The sequence below is a fragment of the Centruroides vittatus genome, unplaced genomic scaffold (assembly GCF_030686945.1).
Source record: "Centruroides vittatus isolate TY-2023 unplaced genomic scaffold, ASM3068694v2 contig_680, whole genome shotgun sequence".
In the NCBI taxonomy this organism is placed as follows: domain Eukaryota; kingdom Metazoa; phylum Arthropoda; class Arachnida; order Scorpiones; family Buthidae; genus Centruroides; species Centruroides vittatus.
In genome coordinates, this window is record NW_027122427.1 from 167,147 (window position 1) to 189,610 (window position 22,464).

Sequence of the window (22,464 nt, forward strand, 5' to 3'; positions counted from 1 at the left end):
TAATGTGACTTCTGGTTTGCATCACAAGTTTATATATAGTTAATTGGGGTCCTGCCCAAGCTTTCCATATCTGGTCTTGAATTTCATTTATCTAACACCATTCTGGAGATTAAGGAAAGACAGACGACAGTGGAAAGTTAAGGTCTACAATTTTTTCAAATTGCAATCCAATGAAAATATAGGAATGAAACATTCAAGTTTAAAAAGATAGTTATATTAGTTATGCTCACTTGTATGATACATAATACAGAATGTAAGTTGTAAAAATAAAATTATATAAAACTTGGGATATTCTACTGATGACGACACATTACTGACAAATTTTATGGGGGATTTTGGTGAAACGTTAGTGATGTAAATTTTATAATGGATATTTTAAAAAAAGTACACTAGACCAATGTTGGGGCTATACGCAAACTGAAGGAAAGCATTTGCAGAAACATTGAGACTATCAACATCAGTACTTCAGGTCAGTCTGAACTCAATTAAAAGTACAAAGAGGTACATAGAATATGTTGAAAAGGTGTCCTTGTGTATCTATGTTTAAATTCAAATTTGTAAATAAAAATAATTTAGAAACAGTGTCTTCCTGTTTTGTTTCTTTGGCACAATGAAGTGCATTAATTAGACACAAGGCAGTTTTTTCCCCATTACTTATTCATCGGTCAATACGCATTTGGGTCTCTGGCACCCCTCTTCGGTTAACTTTTCGTGCCTAATTAATGCACTTCGTTGTGCTGAAGAAACAAAAACAAATTATTTTTATTTAACCAAAATCTACAATAGACTGTTAAAAGACCCTATCAGTACCATTAGGTCAAAAAAAAAAAAAAATATTTAAACTATAAAATTTAAAAATAATATTTGGAATTTTCTTTTGGTGCTTAATTTTCATACATTTCAAAATTTTGTAAATTCCATTTGTAATCATTTAAACTATGGCAAATTATAAGTAAAGTTAAATCAATTCGAATTTTAATGTCAAAAGGCTAAAACTGAGGTTGTAGCTATCAAACTAACACTAATCTGAATTGAGTTCAGTGGTAGTTTGGATTAACTAGAGAATGATATTAGGCATGTGATGCTTATGCTTTGAGCATCACATGCCTAATATCTACATTTTTACTGTTGTAATGTACTTTACAGCAGCAAATAGAGGTTAGAATTGTTAAGTCAAACAGGGTTACAGAAAGAATGAGCAACAATGCTCACAACATGTGACTTGTGTTTATTTTACACATGAACTTGAAATGTATGGTTGACAAGTCCATACTTTAGTTAGAGAAATAGTAAAAGCTGTTCAGATTAGCACAACTGTACGATAATTAAATTTCAACTTTTCTTCAGAATATTAAAGAACAATACCAAAAAAGTTCTAATGATGTTGTATATTATTTAAAAACAATCATATTCGCAAATTTTAAAATCTTTTAAGTTTTATTTTTCTTAAAATTATTTTATAAAGTACATTTGAGTTTTTATAAATTAAGAATATTAAATGATCGTACAAGATAGATATGCAATTATTTGATAGCTTGGGACAGACAACATAATCAATGGGGGTCCATGTAAATTCGATTTATAAATATCTAACTTTAAATATATATAAATAATCAAAAAACATGTAAGTTTTCTTAAAAACTACATATAAAACAATGTTTATGTACTCGAAGTTATACTTGTAAAACTCCGTTTTCAACTCGCATCAAGTTATCCAAAGTTTTAATTGCACAGTCCACGTCAATTTCTGTACTCCGTACAAAATTTTTTGTCAAACTTTCGTAAATATTACAATACTGTAATAGGAACACTAAATACTGTAATTAAAAATTTTTAATTAGATAATTCAACAATATTCCTACAATATTAAATTACAAATCTAATTATGAGGATACTTTTTAAATTAATAGTCTTGTCACTAATTTATTTTTAATACTTTTCAAAAATGTATATATATTATTATAATAATATGAGAAATTTTATATTAATTCCTCAAAACAGTAATATTCATTTGATAAGATGATCAGACAATTTACTGAACAACATATTAACATAAACGATCATTTGACTAATTTATATATACATACATAAATAAAGTTTACATAAATTCAATGGAGAGATTTGTAATCGGCAACGATCTGCTCCACCCGGGCGAATGCTTCAACAAAATCCTCGTTCGTTAAACTGTAACGACGATAGTGATGAAGGTACGCTTTGGCGGCAAACATATTCCACGCTTTATTCAACGAGTGTTGAATGGTCGACAGTATAAACTGACCGTTGCTGGCCAACGTGGCCGTCTTGTCGTGTCCCAGAAGGGGTCGCGAATGAGTCCACGTGTCGAATCGGTGATTGGTCGGCACCCAAGAGCTATAGGAAATGGAATGTTGAAAAACGGACGAATCCGCCGAGTGAGCATCCGAACCTCTCAATACCAGTAAATTTGATAAAAAGGATTGAGAGTTCCTGTTCTCCTTCATTTCTGTAGGTGTTGATGCTGCAAATTTTAACAGGATTTTTATATTAATTTTGATTATTTTATGATAATTTTCATAATCTCTAAATAATCTACAGATATACCGTATTTTACAGACTATAAGGCGCACTTTTTTTTTTTGAAAAATTGCCTCCAAAATTCAGGTGCGTCTTATAGTCCATAGCGTCTTATAGGTATTTTTTTTTTTTAAATTGCTTAAAAATTAAGGTGCGTCTTATAGTCCATAAAATACGGTAATAAAATATACATCAAATATTAGTGATACATTTCCTACACCATTATATACATTAGAAAATAAAGAACTAATGAGACTGGAATTATTTTTTGACCAAAAAAATTAAAAAAAATACAATTACAACTCTGATTACACACAGTTGTTACGTAAAAGCAGTAGTGCATCTTGGTGAAATGGGTAAATTTCAAGCAAAACAACATTTGCATTTTGCATAATAATGTACAGATAACTGTTTTTAAAATTTAATTATTTTTACAGAGCCAAATTATTTACAATAGATTACAAAAACACACATTTGTGGACTGGACATTACATTTAGCATCAAAGAAACAAAATTAAGTAATAATACAGAAAAATTTTTAGAAATATTTCAAACATACATTTTACAGAGAATGCGCTTCATTGTAAATAAACAAACTTAAAAGAACTAGATCAGTGCATAATAAAAAAATGATTTGATGTCCAACTATAGCACATGAAAACATTAAATCTGATTATCAAATATTTGGAGAATTGAAAATTATCATTTAAAAATACATTTTGCAGGTTGACGATACTCAAAACAATTTACAGAGTTTTACATTCAAATCTTGTGAGATGACTGATCCACTTCAATGGATGTCGTGAGGGGAAACTGTGTCATGTGAAGAAGCTTATGTAATCAAATAAACGATAGCTTGTCTATTTGATTACATACGATGAAATCTTCACACAATACAATTAGTAGTATGGTGGAAATCATCTTAATGAGACTCACATCAGCATCGATCTGTTAAGAAGGAAAGACACAATACAATTGGTAGAAGTCTCCCCTCTCAGCCAGTAGACATACAAGAAGTGCATTCCAGGAAGATTGCAAGAACAATGACAACGGTGATCACAAAAACTGATAAAGATCCAAGCAATTTTCCTGACAGATAAGTTAGGAATGAACTTCTTTAAAGGATTTTCCAACGCTCAAAGTGCCCACTTATCAAAAGATATCTGAAGAGTGCCATTTGTTTTAATTATAATCATCATAACTCTGAAGAAAAACCCTTACCACATTCAAAAATATATTTTCTAGTTTTGAATAGTGTGTACTTCTTTACTTAACAGTTGTATTGTGTGTAAAAGTACAGTACATGTATATACTTTTACACAAAATACAAGTATTTCAAAAATCATGTCATTAAGACACTTTTTGAAATTTACCTTATTTTACCAAAAATACAAAGATAATTAATTTAACATTTGTATCATTTGTATTGTGATTAAAATGAACAAATTAAAATTGAGATACAACCTCAATATATATTAAGTATGCATTATATATAATTATATATATATATAATGCATACTTATTCTGTTCACATTGGTGATCCATAAAATATTTTCTGCTTGTCTGATTCAACATTATTTAAGTGTGAAAAGCATTTTCAATGGCATTGAAAATTTCATTTTTAGTAGTGCTACTAAAAATATGATATAATGAAAAATATTAAAATTCTTCATCAAAAAATAAAATAAAATGTAGTATGATTATTTTCAAATAGATATAATAATAAAACAAAGAAATTTTAAATACACATCAAACTTTCAGTATTACAAAATAAACCATGTGTTCCCAACGATTCGTTGTAATCAGTTTTAATGTGTATTATAAAAAGAAGAAAAACATTCTAGTTTTCATCATTACTTTACATTAATATCTTTCATACTAAAGTCATTGATGAAAAGGAATTTATTCATAACAGCTCAATGGAACAATCTCATTAATTATGCAATTAAAAATTTTTGGTGTAAACATAATGAAGTCATATTAGCTTTGAATCATATTTTTCAACTTTACTTCTGTTCATTTAAAAGTCAATCCTAAATTAAACCAAAACAAATATTTGAGAGTAATTTCTATTTAAGCTTCAGATCCTTTTCTTATAAAATGAATAAATTTACAAGTTAAAATATCTGTTTTAATTTTCAAATTTGTTTGTATAAGAGCATTTCAATATATTTTAAATTTGTTTGAATCATAAGAGAAGAAAATTTGAAGCCGAGAAAAACTTCAAAATGTTCACCTGCTATACAATTCTTTAAAAGTCTGAGACAATCCTCAGTTAAAGAGGTATTTAATCAAAAGGTTGTTTTAGACTTCTAAAGCATATAATGTTGTATAAATATGTTTAAAATTCCTATTTTATATCTATGTTTTACAAATTATATAAATAAATACCTTCATCAATTGAAGAACCATAAAATAACATTCTTTGCAAACTTTTCAGCAGTCCTTGCCAACTATATGAACTAAATGATAATGAATCCACAGATTCTTGAGGAACAGATATTAAATCAAGTAATTTATACTGAGAATGTGAGACACATTGAGCCATCAAATCACCTATTTAAAAAAAAAATTAATTAATTTTCAGTTATTTATTCAGTATTAGTAATAAAGCTAAAATATACATTTCATACCAAGAATATGAAGGAAGTTATCTTATATAAAATTAAATATTAAATTATAACAAAACTAAGAATTGTATTTCATGATATTTTACATGTACAATATGGAAAACACATTATAACCAGGGCTTTGGTCAACAGAAGATGGAGTCTATCCATTTTTACTGACTTTGAGTCCCTTTTTTAGACATATTTTATATTATGCTCCTAATAGGAGTATTAACTTCCCATCTTCCATTGTAGGAACTTATTAATTTCCTAACAATTTCCTTCCTTCATGATCTTTCTTTCTATATCACTAATTACTGTTGATTTTCTTTTCAGAAATTTATATTCATATATATTCTGTATTATCTAATTCTAAATTTTTATTGTCAAAAGATCTATATAAAATGGTTAACAAGACTTGGGTTATATCTAGTGGTTTTGCCATATCTAGTGCTTTACCATAACCAGATGGAAAACATTGTATGTGTCTATAGGTGGTTGAAGATGATGGTAGTGGTCATAATGAAAAACTATAAAAAAATATAAACGCAGTGGAATCTAAAAGTCACATTTACTCAAAGTCATTTTCTTTCCCTGAATGACTGGCATAGGCATTTACATGTTAAATCAAACTGGTTAACTTAAATGAGATTTTGATACAGTATTTTCATAAACTCTCCAGAATTTTAATTTAAATAAAGTAATTTATGTTCATCTATCAAATAAACTAATCAGAAACTTTCTATAAAGCAGGGTAACCACGTAAAAATAATTACAATAAATAAATTCTATTATATGTATTCAAATTAAAAATTCAGAATTAAGTTCAGTCTATCAGCTATTAATCATGATTAATTTAAAAGATAAAGCCAACAAACTCAGAAAACAAAAATTTATTCTTATATTTTATTTTAAAACAATTTTGTTCTACTTTTGTTTCATTGTAATTGATTTTATTAGAATTAGAATACAATTTTGAAAATATATTCAACATTATTCGTTTGTAATTAATTTGACAATTGAGGATAATTATACAATGGTCAAAAACATAACTTAATGTAGAATATATTTTGGTTCCTAAATTTAGCAGTTTTAACTTAAGTTACAATATGATACTACATTTAATCATAATAATTATAATGAAAATGTTCAAATGTTTATATAAAGATAATAGTATTATCTTTAGTATAAACATTTGAACATTTTCATTGTAATTATTATATAGATTACTACAGATATTAATAAACACTTACCAATATTCGTGGTGACGCCTAAATTATTATAAGAAGGAAACAAAAGTCCTGCCAGAGACTGGACAATTATTTTATTAAGGTGTTGAAGAGAAACATTTTTTATTGACATTCTTTGAGTGCAAACTTTGTGTAAATCATCATTTTTGTACAAAACTATTCCATCAGATGAATTCTGCAAATGACTCAGACTAAGAATTGTATTATAACTCTGAACAGTCACTTCTCCTTTATTAAAAGGGTGAACAACCTATAATTAAATGAATAAAGTTTGTAATGTTCTTAATAAAGTATTAATTTAATTATATTTTGAATTATTAAAATATTTTAATATAAGTTATGTATATATTTATGTATGTATATATGTTATGGCAAAAGTAAATTAATCCAGCGATTATGCATAATCACCAGTGATTTCAGTAACTGTGATTAATTTGCAATATATGAAATAAATTTATCATATTTACTGGTGATTATGTATACTCACCAGTTGACAGTGGTAAATATGATAAATCATTCTTAATTAATCAAATTTACTGAACATTTTGCATAATTGCCAGTCTAGGATGGTAAATTTGATTAATAATACATTCTCATTGGGTGACCTTTATTTTTACAAGATTTACCAGAACAACAGATGTAGACAGGGCAAGGGGCAATCTGCAGAATAAACTGGTTTCTGGTATGCAGTTGTGAAAAATGTCCCTTCTTTATTTCCAAGTGATAGTACTCTTCATTTTCAATAGTTAATATTACTGCCAATATTAGCTATTGAAAATGATGAGTACTATCATTGGAAATAAAGGAAGAGCTTTCACAAGTGTATACCAGAAATAAGTTTATGTTATATGACAAACAATTTCTTACAGTAGAGAATGTATCAAATATCACCCTGTCTCTTAGGGAGTGCACAGATAAAACATAAATTTTAGGAGGTTAGGGTACCAAAGGTGCTCATGCAAAGTATAATTCAACTAAATACAAATGAATAATGAAAAATGATGTAACTCAAAATGTCATAATAGTTTGCCAAGTTTAAACAAGCAGTAAGAATTATTAGAGTTTTATATATTTCTTTCCAACAAATTTTTTTATATTTTTGTACAAATAATTCTAATATTAAGCTGAAACATATTTTTCTTAGTTTCTTTATATTCATTAAAATCAATCTAATATTAATAAAACAAAAATGTATTTTTTTATTCATTTTATTAAAATTTGTTTAAAAGTTACTTTATTAAAAGAACAAAAGATTGATAAATATACTGAAATTTCCCAATTTATGAAACTACATTTTGCAAATTACACAAAAATTGCTTTAAAAGTAACCAAATCAAATTTACCAACTTCATTTGGGAATTATGTAAAACCACTGGCAAAAGTGAGATATTTGTCGAACTCATCAAAATGACTGGTGAATCTTTCATCCTGAAAAATACCTTATATATACCTAGTGCTCTCTTGAAATTCACGAAAGACTCCATACAGCCCGAGTGTATAGGATCTATGAAAAGGTTGCTGAAAAAACAGGTGGCTAAACACAGATATGACATAGCTCACAAGAAGAGTTCTACAGCCCTATTCACAAATGCATTGAACAACAATCTTATAGCAAAATTAAATCAGTCCTCTGTGATAATATGTGCTATCTCTATTGAACAAAGAGAACTGGATGTCCTCGAGATCTTTAAAGTTGACCAATGTGGATACTACATTAATTATAAAGAAGAGAAATGCATTTCTCATGTTTGGCAAGCATATTTTAATAAATATTTATGATCTAATTATGTCAACTATCTGTACATATCTGATTGGAGGTTTTTGAATTTTGAAATATATCTAGTTCTTTAGATATTCCACTTTCAGATAATACGCGAAGATGATCTTAGACGATTGAAAATGTTTGTTTTACAGAGAAATAACCAGTTGCTAGACTAGATCAAGATACTGGGTGATATATTTATATTCCTTGTCCAGTTTTGTGAGGTATTTGCTTTTAAACATAATATTTATTACTAATCTAATTATAAGCATTTGTTTATGATCTGTTTATTCATATGAAAATATCAGGTTAAACAGCCAGGCCCAAATTACCATAATCATCAAATAATATCATTATATTATACTAAATACAACATAATTTGAATTAAAGGTGGATGATTAAGTGGGACTTGAACCTACAACTTCTGTCTATAATGCAGGTTTTAAATCCCACTTTGAATCAATTGTTTCTTCCGGACTAGTCCAAATTAATGATACTTCATATAAAGTTAACATAATTTTTAAATTTAGTGCATAGACCAGCTTAACTACTTACCTTTAATCCAAATTGCATTGTATTTAGTAAATTAATTAAGTTTTAGCCCAAAAGTTAATCCATAGATATCATTTTGTTTTTATGTGATTTAATCTGTTTTCACTGAATTATTACATTCATTTTGACATTCATAGCATGATGCCCACAAACCAAATAGTCCAAATATTTTTATGTAAAAAAGATGTAAATTTAATGGTTAAAAACATTCAATATATAATTCAGTATAAAGTTATTTACTTTGACAGTGTAGTTCTATATAGTTCAAGAAAATTTTTATTTCATAACTAAAATAAGATAAATAACAAGATATCAGTTTTCTAAGTATAACTATACATACTTAGTATTACTTAGTAGAAATATTTTTAGATGAATAATTAACACACAAGTCTTACCTGACTAAATATAATTGATTTTGGATAATTATCTTGTAAAACTTCAGTTAAAAATGCTCCCAAACCACTACCTGTTCCTCCAGCTAGAGACATAATTGGTAGGAATCCTGATACCCAGTCACATCGCTCAATTTCCTTTTGAAATAAATCAAGAACCACATCTTTAGCAGTATTTCCATGCTTATTATATCCATAAGCCCAGTTATTGGAAGCTCCTTGTTGTTGAAGATAAATGTTATCTTTATTATAGCACCAAGTATTCTTTTCTGTCTTAAGGTTCAATTCTTGTATAACCTAAATAAAATGATAAAAAATTGAGTAAATAACAAACATTATTTTAATGAATTTAGGTAATGAAGTTTTTTTTTTTTAATTTACACAAAAAACCTTCAAGAAAATCTAATTCTGCCATCAATGATTCCATTCTAGAATTATTTACAATAAGATTCCAATTTCTTGGGTCAACCTCACGTTGTGGGACAATCTTCTGAACAGATGGCAACAAATCTAGGGCAATGATCATAATGCTGTTACCTAATTTCCCCAACATCAGAGATCTCCAACAGGTTAAATGAATAGTGCTAGACTTCTATACAATACAGTTTTACAGTGTTCATGAGAGGTTCAACAACTATCTGGCTCACTTCTCTCTTGGTGACGTAAACTGCTGCTCTTATTGCAGTACTGCTGACAGCAGTCAGCATTATATTTTTGACTGAATAATTCTTGAAAAGCCTACAGATGAGTGTGCTGGATAGCAGAGGTGACTGGCTTTGAGACTGCAAGTAGCTGGTTCAAAACGAGTACACCTACACACACTTCTATTACCTAATAAAGGCTTATAACAACCTTGCTACAAAACCACAGCACAACACCTAATGCTGCTTTCATGGACTCCTTGATTATGATTATACAACAGTTTGATATACTACATTTTTCTGTATATTACTACACAATTGTTCTCTTATATGTTTATATTACTTCATTTCACCTTACTCTATATTATATTATGTTATGTAATTAAAAATGCCAAAATTTTAGGCTTAAAAAAATCCACAGAAGTTGGTAAGGGAAACGATCAATTAAATGTTATTTTATTCATATGACTGATTTTTTCATTCTGTTCCTTGTACTATACAATATGTACTTTTATTGTACAGTACATATCTAACCTGTTCCCTTATCTGTAAATCAGTAAAACAAGTCTGTAAATAATTTTGTACATTGATAGCTTTGTATTTACACCATTATGCATGTGCAAAACTTTTGTCCTCTGAAATATATAATGTTAATTTAGTCACTAGTATCCTTTGATAATTGTACTAACTCTGTTGTTTGCCAATGTAATCACTGTATATATGCACAATGTAATGTATGCATGTTCAACCAGTGTAACCTCTCATACTCAATGGATGAGCCACTGCCTGGTAATGCTATGCAAAACCAGGTGGTACTTTTGTGCATATCTAACCAAATAAAATGAATGAATGAATGCCAAAAATTTCTTAACTCTTGAAACAATATCCAAGAGGGAACAAATCCCAATTACTTTGGGGACTCCTGTTTTAAATTGTGAAAATTCTTAAACATATCAGATGCCAATCTGTTCTAGATATCATTGCTGTGATTCTGTGAATGTTTAAAATATTTCTAAAATGCAGAGAAATTCACATGGGACTAAATACCTATCATGTCAAATATCTCCATATAAAATTTTAAAAAATAAGCATGAAACACAAATGAAATGATTCTTTATTTCATAATGAAGCATTTGTCCTACAGTAGATATGTTTTATGTTACATTCTATTGAATGTAATGTCACAGTCATATTATGTGCAATCATGTGTAGACTGGCAATGCTAAATGACGTTACTTAAGTACAAAATGTATTTTTTGCAGTAAAAGAAAGTTCAATCCCAAGTTTGTCCATGGAAAATAGAGTAAATGTTTATTTTCATAAGCATGAAGTTCTTCAGAAACATGTAGAGCAACTATTCAAAGAGTTTTTTGTCTAAATACAATAGAAAAAAGTCACAAACAAGACAAAGTTGAAAATGATCTAAGTTCACATAGTACAAAATACAAAAAGATTTAATTTCATAGTCATTATTCACTTAAAATGGTGTTGAAAAATCTGTTATCTTCATCTATAAATTTCAACATAGCACAAATCTTTCTTCTTGTTCTTGCTCAGTGGTTGTATCTGCTAACCACAACAGTTTTGATAGTTTTAAAATACAAAAAGCTTACAACAAGTGCAATTCTGGTCAGCTACATAGATCAACTAGTAGTTGGAGAACATCTGGACATATCACAAGTTTCATCCGTTGATGCTTATTAAAATGAAAACAAAAGGCCATTTGAACTTGAATCATACAGCACTCCATTGACAAATGTTTTCACTTTATTTTATAAACCTCCTCAGGTTTCAAAGTACAAAATTCCAAAACTCCAAATTGGAATCTTTCAAACATTTGATGACATTATTTATAAAATTTTTAAAATATTGTAAAATATATTAAAAATTATAAAATAAACCAAAAATTTTTGTTCATTAAGCCCAATTTCTGAAAAAAGTGAATGGTTTTGATTTTACAATTTTGGATTTTACTGCACTGACCTTGCTACGTGTGTCATTTTTGTGTGAAAAAACTACATTTGTATATCTTGGCACTTAGATCATTTAGTTTTGCCACACTACAAATAATGAACAACATAAGTGTTCAGTTCCAAGTGAATCATACTGTATTAAAAAGTAAGAGAATGAATCACAGTTTAGACTGACTCATTGCTCTCATAACTCCTGAAAAAAATCAATAAAGAAAATCAATGATACATATATATAGATTAAAGATAAATTTGAAGAAAGAGAACAAATAAGATTCTATACTTATTATTTTCAAACACAGAACTTTGGAACAAAAATACCCAAGAAAAAAAATACCAAATACTAAAATTAAAAAAACATTTACAATATACAGTAAGACCCCACTTAACGCAGGGGATGCATTCCTAGATGACAAAGTGCTAAGCGAAACAGCATTAAACGAGACCATTTTAACATAGAGTAAATAGGGATAGGGAAACATGCGACCAAAAAATATGCAAATTTTACCATAATTTTAAGTTATTTTTATATAAATTTTTGCATAATAATATATGTTAAATAACACACAAACAGATGAACACAGAAATGTAAAGTTAATTTTTTGTAACAAAGGTCCTGGCTCTTCTGAAATGCTTGTTGTTTTGCGATGAAGTCATGTAGTTTCATTTGTTGCTTTCTTTATCTTTCCTTAAGCAAATGTCGGTAGCAGGAGATCGCATCCAAAACACCTCGCTTTGCTTTGGCACTCCTATCAAACTCTGGATCATTCGGTACAATTTGATCAATGATTTCGGTTATCGTTACCAAACTTTTACTAAGGAAAACTGTAGAGAAAATTTTTGGGTTCTTCGTCTTCAGAATTTCTATTTTCCAGTTCTACACGAATTCCTTGTTCTGCCAGTTCTTGAAGGTTCGTCGTTGGTAAGGCTCTTACCAGAAACCTGCAGTAACTCCCCAATATCCTGCTCGTCTACATCTCCTGTATTGATTAAGTTGACAATTTTGTCAATCTAACAATGCAGCAATAGGCTCTTCTCGATGAGAATTCTCGGATACCTTCAAGCCATAACTTCTTCTACACTCCATTCATGCATTTATCAGTTAATTCTTGCCAAGTGAAGTCGATATTTCTTATGGCATCCAAGTTGTTATATTTTTTCCAAAATTGCACAAAACTAACATAGATTTAAGAGAAGTACAGCACTACGACAATTGCCACCTTTTGCTGATTGGTTCATGTTTGGGAATAATTGTATTAAATATTATATACGAACCAATGAAATACCATGTTAATTTGAATTGATGTAAATTTTGAGCGTTTTTTTAGGCATCAAGCAGACCGCGTTATATTGAATCAGCATTAAGCGAGGTCTTATTGTATATTAAAAAATAAAAGCAATGGGATCAGTTGCAGTAATTCTTAAAAATATAAATATAAAAATAAAATATCCTTAGAAATTTAACAAGTAATATTATACTCTTTCTATCCAATTTCGAGAGATTTCTTAAGTCAAAACAAACCAAATGACAATCAAATACTAAACCTTTATTTTAATGTTTTTATCTAAATGCATTTTGCCTTTTTTTTTTCACTGGTCTCATCAGTGGATACAACCATTAGTCCTGATGTTCTTTTATATTGGACTATATTGTCCCAGCATGCATCTACAGCCATACCCATATTTAAATTGATTACTTTTGCATAATTCTTTATACAGTAATGTTCGACGAATATAATATCATGTACGTGTCCTAGCCCAAAGTGCTACATAGGAGAAACAGGAAGAAGACTGGAAAAAAGGTTAAAAGAACATGAAGCAGCAGTATGATTAAAAAGGCAAGAATCACCATGGTACCAGAATTGTAATATTTTTAAATGTAAAATTGATAGAAATAATGTAAAAATTTTGTATAAAGTTAAAAATTTGGTAAAAAGATGCATCGTCGAACATTACTGTATAAAGAATTATGAAAATGTAATCAATTTAAATACAGGTATGGCTGTAGATGCATGCTGGGACAATATAGTTCAATATAAAAGAACATCAGTTAACTAATGGTTGTATCCACTGATGAGGTCAGTAAAAAAAAAAGGGCAAAATAAAATGCATTTGGATAAAAATGTTAAAATAAAGGTCTAGTATTTGATTGTCATTTGATTTGTTTTGACTTAAGAAATCTCTCGAAATCAGATAGAAAGAGTATAATATTACTTGTTAAATTTCTAAGGATATTTTATTTTTATATTTTTAAGAAACATCTACAAGTTTTCCATTTGATAGTACTAACCTTCTATTATAAAAGTTTTCATAATTTTTAACTCAAAAAAAATATCTGTTTTCTTTGGTGTTAAATAAACAATACTTTTTAAATTTTTAGAAAAAAAACAAACCAAGTAGAATAATTATATGTAAGTTATGTAATTATTGTCACTGACAAGGGAGTGTTTTCTCATGTCTGTCTTACATTTTAATAAAATATACATCACTGAATATAAATATGTAAGTGAATTTTGAAGTTTATTTTATTTTATTATTTTTATTTGTATGTACTTGTCTATATATATGATAATTTAATCTCTGTACATAGTTGTTTGAAAGTATGTGTTCTTCCTTTTAAAAAGTATAAATACATTTATATCTGGGTACAAATACTTTAGAAAAAACAGGTATGAAGTTACATCTATTCTAATAATGCTATATTTAAAATGTAGCAAATGTATTAAATTAGATAGGTGTATTTTTTTTGACAAAGTGTCAAAATATTTAGTAGTACATTAAGCGCAATAATTAAATAAAAAACTGACAATAAAATAAAAAACAATAACAAAGTCTCAAGCTGAAAGTTATCTAAATACATAGCATACAAACTCATTTCATAACAAATATTAAAATCTGTTTTGAAATTTGTTAATTATAGTTAATATTTGTTTCAATTTCAAAAGAATATTTCAAATTCTTACCTTAGGTTCTGTATCCACAAGGATTGCCTTTGCAACAATTTTATTTGCATCGTCACATACATGAAAAAATCTGTATAAAAGAAATAGTTTTAAAAATCATCTGAATATTGTCTTTGGTCATCTTTGGGTTACCAAATAAATGGGATAAACTTGTTTTAAATTTAAAAAGTAAAAATATGAATTAGGAAAAATAAACAAAATCAAGTAAAGTAAAATAAAAATAAATACATACATAAATAAATAAAATAAAAAAACATGTATATATAATAATAATAATAATAATATTAATATGTAAAAATTCTGTATAGATTGTATATATAAACAAACATACAAAATGTCTTTAAAAAATATATCTATGCTAACTGAACAAAATATAAATTAAAATTGACCAAATTTGGCTTTTATATGATTGAAAAAGTAGGAGAAATCACACTTAGATGTAAATGAAGCATCGTGTTTGTTTATTATTGACAGCTTATTTCCCAAGATGCGAATATCTGATCTTTCACTTAGTTCCTAGAACAATTATTCTAGGAACTGAGTAAAAGATCAGACGTATTTTCTAAAATTAAAATAGGCTTAGAATAAATTGTAAATATATCCTGCACTCTTAGAACCTATAACCGGCGTGATATAAAAACAAAGGATGCAGATCACCACATTTTCGAACTGCTGGGAGTTCTTTTCTGGGTGTGAGACTGAATTACTGATGGGACAGAGTGAACCATTAAAGGAAATTTAGAGAAACAATTATAAGGTGTTACATGAGATGCATGTGTGTTCGTCTAGTTGACCTAACATGACCTTAAAGGTCGGAGTCTATCAATGTCTGCCATGCTGTCAACAGAACCAACTCATCCTTAAAATCGATGCAGTTTTCATTGAGGGACGGTTTGTAGATTTGAATGGCCTCAAGCCACTTAAGGTGTTCTTTGTGTGACGTAGTGTGTACGAGTTTCGCTGACCAGGACATTGTAGCGGCTGTGGAAGGCCACCACAATGTCCTTGTTGGTGGCGTACGTGGCGTGGGAGGAAGTACTTCTCTAATGACGTACGTCCGCTAGATGTTCCTGGTTTATATCACACCGGTTATAGGTTCTAAGAGTGCAGTATTTTACACATCCCAGTGTTCTGCAGTGTAGTGTTGTAAATATATCATTAAGTATTTCTTTAAGCACTGATATTACTTCAAGGAAACTCAATATGGAGTAACTAGGTTTGAAGTCTAAAGTAGATATGTAAGACTGACTGTGTGCAATTGTCGGGACGATCGAGGGGTCAATCGTGTTGTGAGGGAATGAAATACTCGCTGAAACAGTCTTATCATGTACCTTTTTCTATTTAATTACATATTAAATGTTCTCTTACACCATTTTCAAATTCCTTGTGTCACAATTCATAAGAAGAGAGTCAAATAAAGTCCGAATGTCCTATTGGATGTCTTCACTCTGTCCCTCGTTGACAGTCTGCAAGATCAATGACCCCAGGGCTCACTGTAACGCCTTGAATATAACAGTTCTTGGAGAAAGAATGAACCTTGGAGAGAGAACAACTCTGGGAGATAGAATAACAATGAGAGAACAAACAACAAATTTGCAGGGAAGAACAAATTTTTGGAGGAAAAAAACAGTGTGTCCTTGAAACATGCATTTTTATAGGTTTCTCTCCGCTATTCCGCACTCCAATTAGTCTTCCCTTGTCTCCCTATAACAATTCAAAACCTTTCAGGGCATGGGAGAGGTAGTTATCGACACTTAATCCAATCCCGATCATCTAAAATTCCTCTGAACTTTGGAATTCTCCACTGTAATTCTAGCATTTTATTTTCCATTTTGATGAAAAGAACTTTTATTGTTTAAGTGAGACTTTAAGTTTTGCTTTGTTTTAATTTTGAGAGGTGAGAGCTTAACTGTCCTGCCAGATCTTTGTCATTCAAATTAAAGTACAGTCAATCCTCATTGATTCTAAACCCACAGATTTGCTTATCCATGATTATAAAAATAACCCATTTTGCAACACACATGGTCTGATTCATAATATACACAGCTATAAGCAGAACAGAGAAAATTCTGAGAAGTATTATGCAGTACAGTACTTCTCAGAAATGTGTCCACTAGGGAGAGCTGGAGTGATAGTATGGCAGCCTTAGTTAAATGTAATATGCAGGTTAGTCCAATGGTTGCAAAATGGCACACACTGTTCTAGAGTCTGTCAAGAATATTTTTCAGCACCAACACACATTCCATAACAGTTATGTAATCTTTTAGCCCATCAGTATGTCTCTCATCATCATATATTTAGGCTTCTCAGGAATGACAAAAATCTGCCCAACATGCTTTGAGTGCATAGGTTTTCTCTGTTCTGTTAAAGGATCATAAAGTTGGTCAGGACCTAGAGGATATCAGAAGCACACATTCCCTCAATGCAAGATTAATAGAGCATAGCACCTAAATAAGGAGAGGGCAGTCAGTAACAATGTTAAAAGCTTATGCTATGAACCACTTGGCTGAAGTAGACCAGGGAAAAAGCTAAGGTTATTAAAACAATACAAGATATATCCAACTTTAAATGCTTGGAATAATTGAAAATCAAAGTCTGCAAAGAATGGCAAAACAATCAACTATAATGATACTGAACTTTTCAAATACATGGAGATCCTGTTACAAAATTCCTTAAAATGGATTAACACACTTGGTAGCTTCTGGTGGTATATTTAATGTAACTTTAGTTCATAGAATCCCAGTTGATGTTCAGTTTATCATTTTTATTGTTATGTATTGGTTAGTGGTTAATCTCTTTATTGCATAAATGTATTTTAATGACATAGAGCATAGCATATGGCTAATTAGGAGCTTACATTAAAATATTAGCTCCTTTAAAACATGCACAAGTTATTCTATGATCATTTTAAACTAATCAATAGTGTAATTGTTCTATTAATTTTAAATTTCTAACTGACTTGATGTTCTGTCAATTTAATATGTTCCTCTTCTAATAACTTTGATATTTTTAAAATCCTGAAGAAGGCCATTCATTACCACTGAAAACATTTTACTGAAATAAAAACAAATTCTGCTGGAATTTATGGTGTTTGTTTAGTTTGTTTTAAAGTATAACCAGTTTCACTTAATTATATAAAACAATTATAATCTTGTCATATATTTTTATTTAAAAATCTAGAAGCAATACTAAATTTAACATAATATAGGTTTTATTTAAATACATATACAAATAGTCTATATAATTCTTATAAACAAACAATATATAATTTTAATGTATATTAAATATATCAATTTCAAATTTTGAGTGAAGTATTCTATGCATGGAAATCTTTAATTTCAAAGAATAACAACAACAACAACTACACTTTTAGTTAATACATCAAGTGATTATGAAATTGTTAATAATTTTCTATTACTTTTTCATACTACTGATTTTCAAATTATGTATGTGCATATACACAGATAATTTTAAAATCAGTAGTACGAAGAGCAAAAGAGATGTACCAAATGCCACTGTAACTGTGGAATTTCATTTATAATAAACAACTGACATACTATGAAATAGTAAATTTTATGAACTTGCTAGAGAATTCTCAATTGTAAATAATTTCACCAAAATATTTGTTTTAATAACCAAAATATTTATTTTTAGTCACCATATATGCATATCAGCAGTAATTTTGTTTAGAAAAAAGAGCACAGTCCTAATCTATAAATTTTTCATTATCATGTAGAATATTTTTGCTTATTAAGCATCAGAGATACTTATGATGTTAATTTCTCTAGAAATTATTTATTAATTTTCTTAATTATTTAAATATGTTTAAATGGCTGATTATTTAAATTTATTTACAGTTTGTGAAATGAATTTTGCATTATAAAATTTCTCAATAACAACTATTAATGTTACAATAATCTACAAAATACCAAAAATATTTACTAAAACTACATGAATGTTTAGTACTAAAATATTGTATTAATCATATTATCAATTAATTTTCACCATTGATGTTTGTAATTGAACACATTCATATTAAAAGTATCTGAATGATAGCAATTTATAATTTTCTTCCATCCATAAAGACTATATTATCCAGTATGCATACACCAAATGATTCAGTTTGTTGTTTTAGCTAGATGAGATTTAGTATATTTAAACGGGAGATTGTGACATATATTTAGACATTTTACTATTTAATTTATAATAAAAATCTTAAAGTTTATAACATTAGAATTTTTAATGCATTCAAATAAAAATTTCATTATAGCAGAGCTTCATATCTGATACTATTCATAAATTCTGGAATATAAATGCAAATTAAGTTTTTACAATCTAAAGGAAGCTGACAAAATTATCAATTAAGGAAAGCAGTAATACATACAAGTTCTCAATATAAACTTCTTTCAGATGTCATCTAAATTAAGAAAAGTGCAACTATAGCATCACGATTGCCCACACAAAGATTAGAGTATGTGTCAAAGTCTCTAGATCTCATAATAGTGATACCCAAACTTTATTGAGCTACCAACTCTCAGTTCCATAAAATTATACCAAACATCTCCCAATCATACTCCAACACTTTTAATCCGTTTTCCCTTGTGAGAAGGGCTTGAAAATATTCTTAAAAAAACTTTTCTACCGACCTCACACTTTATCGCACATCGTTCTCCACATCCAAAAACCATTAAATGTAATGCTTTTTCTTATCCATTTTAACGAAGGAAAGGAAAAGATATAAATAAATAACGACTAACCCGTTACAAAGCTATACATCCACAAGAGCCGAATTATCGGGCTAGAGTTGGCTATAATAAATAAATAATTAATAAGACAATTTGGCACTAGAGCTTGGCGTTAGGCGCCATCTCTTACTAAACTTAATAATTATAATTAAATTAAATAAATAATTTTAATAATTTGGAACTGGAGGAAAAAAAATCGGCCCGAAGCGGGACTCGAACCCGCAACTTCTGCTATCCGTGCAGACACGTTACCAGTTACGCTACCCGGACCTTCGGTCCGATCGCCTCCTCCAGTATATATAAGCTAACACGACGACCATCGAAAGTCATTACAATGCCAACTGGGGACGTGGGCACTTGATGTGTCCCCAGCCGGCATTGTAATGACCGTCGATGGTCGTCGTGTTAGCTTATATATACTGGAGGAGGCGATCGGACCGAAGGTCCGGGTAGCGTAACTGGTAACGTGTCTGCACGGATAGCAGAAGTTGCGGGTTCGAGTCCCGCTTCGGGCCGATTTTTTTTCCTCCAGTTCCAAATTATTAAAATTATTTATTTAATTTAATTATAATTATTAAGTTTAGTAAGAGATGGCACCTAACGCCAAGCTCTAGTGCCAAATTGTCTTATTAATTATTTATTTATTATAGCCAACTCTAGCCCGATAATTCGGCTCTTGTGGATGTATAGGAAAGGAAAAGGTTGTCGTCTTGTCGTCGGGCTTAACTTACATAGACCATTGCACCTCGTTGCGATAAAAGTGGCGGAAGATACATTTTGCTCTATATTTGTAAGTTCACTTGTATACGGTGAAATATATGATCAGACTTTGTATACATATCTTGACGGGAGTAAATTTCAGACAGTAACCAATCCTGACAGTAACCAATCGTACATAAAAATATATTGAGCAACAACATTTTCATTCATGAATGAAAATGTTGTTGCTCAATATATTTTTATGTACGATTGGTTACTGTCAGGATTGGTTACTGTCTGAAATTTACTCCCGTCAAGATATGTATACAAAGTCTGATCATATCCCGTCTCTCGGACAGTACCTGCAGCGATCAGGATCTGGCTTCTTTTTGCCCCATACGTTCATTCACCGCCCACCTTAGGAACCACTGTCTTAGAAGGATCACAGTGAAGGGTCATTACAGGGGACCAAAATATATCAGAAGCTTGTACAGGAATTCTTACAGGTTTTTCTAATAATACTTAAAACGACAATTGGATTCATAAATTCTCTATAATGAATACATTAATCTGTAAAACTCGTATTAGGAACACGTTATTAAGATTTATACGACAACTTGTCTTTATCATAAATATAAGTTACCTTTCATTTAAGAGATGGGCCTCTTTCGTCTTGAAATTACTTCGTCCATCCGTTAGAGACTCTTGAGCAATCGAATTGAACAATTCCCAACCGAGTTGATTTCCGCATTGTCCAATTTGGACAGTTATAATAGACATGTATTTACTTCTCGATAAACCAAACCAACCGCCACCCTGCGCGCCCTCTGGATACAAATTTAGTAATCGATTCTGTCAAATTAAATTTGTTCAATTTTCGATAATTTTAATATATATATATATTTTTTTTTTTTTTTTTTAATCATAAATTTTGTTTTTATCTTTTTCAATTAGTAAAGAAAAAAAATAAATATATTAACTTTAAAATATTAGCGATATATGAACTTTTATATTTTTTTCTTTATTATAGACATTACGATAACTTTTATTTCATGAACGTCATGAATGCGTTCCTGCAATAAATCGGCCGCATGGTGAGAGATAAAAGTCGATATACAGTATCTTGACTCATAATTTTAGTAAGAGTGTCCATTTCCGTGTTTCCAAATGTGGCGACTTATCGCCACAATAGCGAGGTTGAGGCCGAAGTTTTAAACGCGAAAACGTGTAACGTCGGACGTTCAGCGCCGCCTTCCTGTAAACCTAAAAGTTTTACAATGGCATTTGGAATGTCGAGCATGATTCTACTGACTATCCAAACACCATTGTCGAACTTCTAGGTTTACAGGAAGGCGGCGCTGAACGTCCGACGTACACGTTTTCGCGTTTTAAAACTTCGGCCTCAACTTCGCTAATGTCATGCGGATTACGGCCGGATGGCCGAGCGGTCAAAGTAGCAGCCTACTACTCTGGGGGACCCGGGATCGAATTTGAACGGGTCGAATAATCCCCAGGAATTTTTCGGGGGTGGTCCGTTCGGATACGTCGGACCCCGTCCCTCACCACCCGGTCGCCCCATTGTGGGCCTGGCTGAACCCATTGTGGGCCTGGCCGAACCTATAATGGGCCTTCTAAAAGTGCCCACAGGGCGGAAAGAGTTTTTAAAAAATGTCATGCGGATGACGTAAGTTTTTCCGTGACTGTTAGTGTATTTCCAGCAAGGATATATAATGTTATTAATGATTTTTGTAAAAAACGAAGATGGAAATAAATATTGATAAAAAGTAATAACGTTTTAATGAATTTAAAAGTGTGCAATTTTAATATTTATTTTGAGCGCCGGATGGCCGAGCGGTCAAGGTTAGCAGCCTGCCGCCCTGGGGACCCGGATCGAATCCGGACGGGTCGAAAAATCCCCAGGACTTTTTTCGGGGGGTGGTCCGTCCGGATATGTCGGTTCCCGTCCCTCACCACCCGGCCGCCCCATTGTGGGCCTGGCCGAACCCATAATGGGCTTGCTGTAAGAGGCCCTCTTAGTGCCCACAGGGTGGAAAGAGTTACAAAAAAAAAAAAAAAATATATTTATTTTGATAAATATCGAATCCTTAAAAATTAAATTTCATATTAAACTTTATTAAATATAAAAGTTTATATACACTTAAGACAATTTAATTTCCCCAGAGCGGTAGGCTGCCACCTTGACCGCTCGGCCATCCGGCCGTCCTGGTTGGACATATACTGACTACAAAGTTTTTAAGTCAAGTTCAATGTTGAAACGGTTTTCCTCCTGTAGTATATACAGTGGCCAATATCTGCTATTTGTGATGA

General features: G+C 30.2%; 1 protein-coding gene across 1 annotated transcript; it reads right to left on the reverse strand.

The window, feature by feature from the left end:
• Nucleotides 1-1,418: 1,418 nt before the first annotated feature.
• On the reverse strand, nt 1,419-20,953 carry LOC136980136 (tubulin delta chain-like). Its single transcript, XM_067276172.1, has 6 exons — nt 20,780-20,953; nt 14,693-14,762; nt 9,122-9,415; nt 6,416-6,662; nt 4,945-5,109; nt 1,419-2,497 (listed from the first exon to the last, which is right to left on the reverse strand). The coding sequence occupies exons 1-6, from the start codon at nt 20,914-20,916 to the stop codon at nt 2,109-2,111; spliced, it is 1,302 nt and encodes a 433-aa protein (XP_067132273.1). The 5' UTR covers nt 20,917-20,953; the 3' UTR covers nt 1,419-2,108.
• Between the last annotated feature and the right edge of the window lie 1,511 nt (nt 20,954-22,464).

Bases quoted from the DNA above. Each gene is read 5' to 3' on its own strand.
- LOC136980136 (XM_067276172.1), bottom strand. From the start codon at position 20,916: ATGTCTATTATAACTGTCCAAATTGGACAATGCGGAAATCAACTCGGT. The intron at 9,416-14,692 runs GTAAGAATTTGA...CATTTTATTTAG, and splicing joins TTGTGGATACAGAACCTAAG to GTTATACAAGAATTGAACCT. The intron at 2,498-4,944 runs GTATTTATTTAT...TAAAATTTGCAG, and splicing joins TGGTTCTTCAATTGATGAAG to CATCAACACCTACAGAAATG.